The sequence below is a fragment of the Otolemur garnettii genome, unplaced genomic scaffold (assembly GCF_000181295.1).
Source record: "Otolemur garnettii isolate 467f Iridium unplaced genomic scaffold, OtoGar3 scaffold00016, whole genome shotgun sequence".
Classification (NCBI taxonomy): Eukaryota; Metazoa; Chordata; class Mammalia; order Primates; family Galagidae; genus Otolemur; species Otolemur garnettii.
In genome coordinates, this window is record NW_003852411.1 from 25715776 (window position 1) to 25720156 (window position 4381).

The window sequence follows — 4381 nt, forward strand, 5'->3', positions numbered from 1 at the left end:
AACCTGAGGGATTTTCACAAGAGCATTTGCAGACGTGATGGCAGTGCCGGTAGAACTAACGTGTAGCCTCCCAGGGTCACTATGCCCAGTGGCTACATGTGGCCAGATGTCTTTGGTCGGATTTGATGATTAAGAGGCCTGTTTCTCTATTCCAAAGCATCCTCCAAGGAAAGGATCACTTTCTTCTCTCTTGACACAGGTACAAGAGTTTGCCTTTTTGTATCATCTCCGTTTTTCAGAAAACCTGGGACCAAAATCAGTTTTATGATTTGTCTTAGAGGATTAACCTATAGATCTTGGGCCCAAGTCTACTCACACGGCTCGGGGCAGGAAGGGCGGGCTAAAACATGAGCATAAAAGTCTCCAGACACTGAATTGACCAGCAAGTCCTGAAATGGACAGTGTTGTAAGAGATACACATCAGCTCAAAATCACTTTCCTCCGGCAGTATGCTACAGTTAGCACAGTATTCAGGATGGGATACGTGTATGGTGACAGAATAATTAATTGTCTTTGCCCTTTGGCTGAAGGTGTTAAACTTAGTCCACAATGGCCATTTGATGAACCTAATGAGAAAATTGGGTCTCCACCCAACCTATAACCCTTACATAATTATATCCTACTCCAACAATACTTAGTCTCTTTCTATAGTAAGAAGTGGCAATAGAGTTACCTGCGGGCTACTACCCCCAGCTATAATAAACGAGCGCTCTCTGATTTTCTACATCAGATCAATTCCTGATTAGTGTCTACCAACCATGATGTACACAGTTACTCCCAGAAGTTGTCAAGGGCATGGAGGGACAAGAGAAAAGGCTGTCATACCTGTGGGCTCACCTCCTCCACAGGCAGCCTTCAAGCTGGGGCAAAGGAACTGCTTGGGAGTGAGGGGCGAGGCAGCAGAAGGCAGCAGTTAGTGTCTGCAGGTCCCCACATGACAGTTAGAGATGTTGAGATGTATTCAGCGTCCACTCGACAGCACAACTCTCTTGTAGACCACTTCTGTAAAGCCCAGCAGGATATTCTGTCACTTCATAGGAGGAACAACTTTGTATCAAACAAGGCCACTACCTCTTAGCTAAGGAATGAAGCAATCTCATTTCTTTCTTTATTAAATTTTAACGCATTATTACCAAGTGTCATCCCTGGGCCCAGGAACAGAAATGTGAAGAATGCGTAGTCAGGGCAGTGCCTGTGGCTCAGTGGGTAGGGCACCAGCCCCATATATCGAAGGTGGTGAGTTGGAACCCGGCCCTGGCCAAACTACAACAAAAAAACAGCCGAGTGTGTGGCGAGCACCTGTAGTTCCAACTACTTGGGAGGCTAAGGCAAGAGAATCACCCAAGCCCAAAAGTTGGAGGTTGCTGTGAGCTGTGTGACACCATGGCACTCTGCTGAAGGGGGATAAAGTAAGACTCTGTCTCTAAAAAAGTGAAAAAAATGCATAGTGAGGCTCTGCTGACTAAACTGTTCTTATCAAGGTCCCGTCCAGCTTCCCATGGCTCTGGCTTCCTCCAGCACCACATAAGGGCAGTTTGGGGGACAGTATGATATAGTGGTCAGAAGCATGGCTGTTGGAGGCAGACAACTCCCAGCTTCAGCCCTTGCCTTCTGCAGGACCCTTGGCATGTACCTTATCACCTTTAAGTTTGCATCTCTTCATGTGTAAAACAGAAATAAAAATTCCTTTATCTTGTGGAATATTTTGAACATTAACTGAGATGAGGTAAAGTACATAGGGCAGTGGTTGGAACGGAGTGAGCACTCAGTAGGTATCGGTATGACAATGACAGCAGTGCTGATGATGGGTGATGACAATAATGATGACAATTGGCAACAGTCTGTGGCAAGGGGAAAGACATGGGTTCCTCCTACTGTACACAGTCAGAGGCCGCCGGGAAAAGTAGACAAGTGCTAGAATGGCAGGTTCATCAGACTTAGCAATAAGGCTGCCCTCGTTCAGGTGACTTCTATAGGTGACCATTATCTCCTTGTGTTATCATTTTTTATGTCTGTGTTTTCTAACCTCTAGCTTGACTGATGGTTAGAATTCAAACAACCCTCTTTGTTGACTAGAAAGTCTACTATGTTTCCTAAGAAGTTAGTAGAACCTTGAATTTTGTCCCCTTTGCCCTCCTCTCCACATGATACTTCCATCCAAGCACGTCAGATTTCAGCCACCAGCTCTTCCCAACAAACAAATCTTACAATCATTTTTCCCAAGAAAGTGGTACTTGCAGCGGATGATTCTAAATGCTGATTCCTGCCATCCCAACCATTCAACGCCTCTGTGGTCTTGCAACTGCCTCTTTGAACTTCCTGCTCTCAGTTGGGTCAGCCGGGGCTTATTTGACTTGTTTTGGTATTGCTTTGTTATTTTTGTGTTGCTTTGTTCTCCTTTAATCCCGAAACAGCACAGCATAGAACTTTTTGACCTACGTTCCCCCTCTGACTGCCCCATTTTGCCCGAGTTGACTATGTTAGTAAGTGGTGGGCACCTCTCCAGCTTTTGAAAAATTCATTCAGCCTCTTCTTTTCTTGTGCATCTCTTCTGCTTTGCCAGGTCAAGCTGGGAACTGCCTGACTTGAGGGAAGGGAGAGTAAAAGCCATCAGTGACTCAGATGGGGTGAGCTACCCTTGGTATGGGAACACCACAGAAACTGTCACCCTGGTTGGCCCCACCAACAAGATCTCCAGGTTCTCCGTCAGCATGAATGACAACTTCTACCCCAGTGTGACGTGGGCGGTGCCTGTGAGTGACAGCAACGTGCCACTGCTCACGAGAATCAAGAGGGACCAAAGTTTCACTACCTGGCTGGTGGCCATGAACACCACCACCAAGGAGAAGATCATTCTGCAGACCATCAAGTGGAGGATGAGGGTGGACATTGAGGTGGACCCTCTTCAGCTCTTGGGCCAGCGGGCCCGGCTGGTGGGCAGGACTCAGCAGGAGCAGCCCCGGATCCTGAGCCGGATGGAACCCATCCCCCCTAACGCACTGGTGAAACCCAATGCCAACGATGCCCAGGTCCTCATGTGGAGGCCCAAGCGGGGACCACCTCTGGTTGTGATCCCTCCTAAGTAGAAGCAGCCTGGCCGGACTGTGTGGAGCACATGCCCCTGAGACACACAGTGCGGGTGCCGGGGTGCCCGGAGCCAAACTGAATTTCTGAGCCAAAGCAGACCTCTCGGTTTGCCAGCCTTTGCAGCCACTTATGAAGAGAAGGGCTGCTCCTTGGGTGGTAGAACCACAATCCTTAGGAAGTTCCTTCCTCTTAGGAATAAAGAAATCACTGATTTGACAGACTTGCTGTGATTACCACGCAAGTAGCCATATTTTGGAGCTGACCAGGATGATTCCTTTATCTGAACAATTGACCATTTCTTTCCTATAAGATGCAGGGGATGGAAACGAAATTAAAGAGTGCCTGTGGCAAATGCTGCTTCCCAACCAATTAGAAGTGGGAGTGAAAACATCCACACCAGGTGTTCGTAAGGCAGACAGCCCTGCTGTCTGAGAGGAGGGTGCTGGGGGAACGGGTGGAATGAAAGTCAGGTGGGGAACGCATGGGGGTGGGGAGAGGAAGGAATAAGCTGTTATTCTTATGCATTTATTAGTTGGTTATCAGATCTTCAACCAACTCACTGAAATGAACAGGGTGCTAGAAAACTACCCGGTCCTGAGGAGGAAAGCCTCCTCAGAACTGTCCAAGGTGCTGATGTGAACTAACCAATCACTGGTCCCACTACTCCACCTCTTTCCCAAAAGATAGTTTAGTACTTGAAGAGTCTTTTTAATCACAGCGTTCCGATATGTAGTTGCTGGATTCTGCAGTAGCTGTGCTATTTGGGACCCTCCCATGCTTTTAGTGAAACCCCAACTGTGATTTTGTTTACAGATGTTTACTCAGACCCCATCACCAGCCCTAACTTTACCAAAAAAAAAAAAAAAGAAAGAAAGAAAGAAAACTCTATAAGCCATGAATGCATGGAGGGTTTCAAGGACATTTCAACAAATAAGAACAGTAATTTTATTCTTTTTCTTTTTAGTTTCTGAATTATTTAAACAGACAGAATGCACACAAAATGTGCGCACACACACACACACCAGGATGCACGTAGCATAATTACCAGCAGAGTTGCCGACAGTGCCTGCATAGGAGGCCTTTGTACATACACAGCACACACACGGAGTATCCATGTATGTTTACTTTCGTTATGTTTCTCAGAAGCTCAATTTTGACTTCCTGAGCATCTGTGGGAAAGTACTTCATAAGGCTTACCTGCACCGCTCTGTAATGAAAATCTGAGCTACTCACATTAAGCAAGTTTGTATTGCTGACAGCCAACCTGTAAAGGTGAGAGGCCAGGTTTCCTTTA

General features: G+C 46.7%; 1 protein-coding gene across 1 annotated transcript in view; it reads left to right on the forward strand.

Moving 5' to 3' along the window:
* The window catches only part of FAM78B (family with sequence similarity 78 member B), an 86629-nt gene extending 82590 nt beyond the window's left edge, over positions 1 to 4039 (forward strand). The window contains exon 2 of the mRNA XM_003785744.3: positions 2564 to 4039. Coding sequence (XP_003785792.1) covers positions 2564 to 3086 — 523 coding nt within the window. The 3' untranslated portion in view covers positions 3087 to 4039. The remainder of the gene's footprint in view (positions 1 to 2563) is intronic.
* Positions 4040 to 4381: the final 342 nt, after the last annotated feature.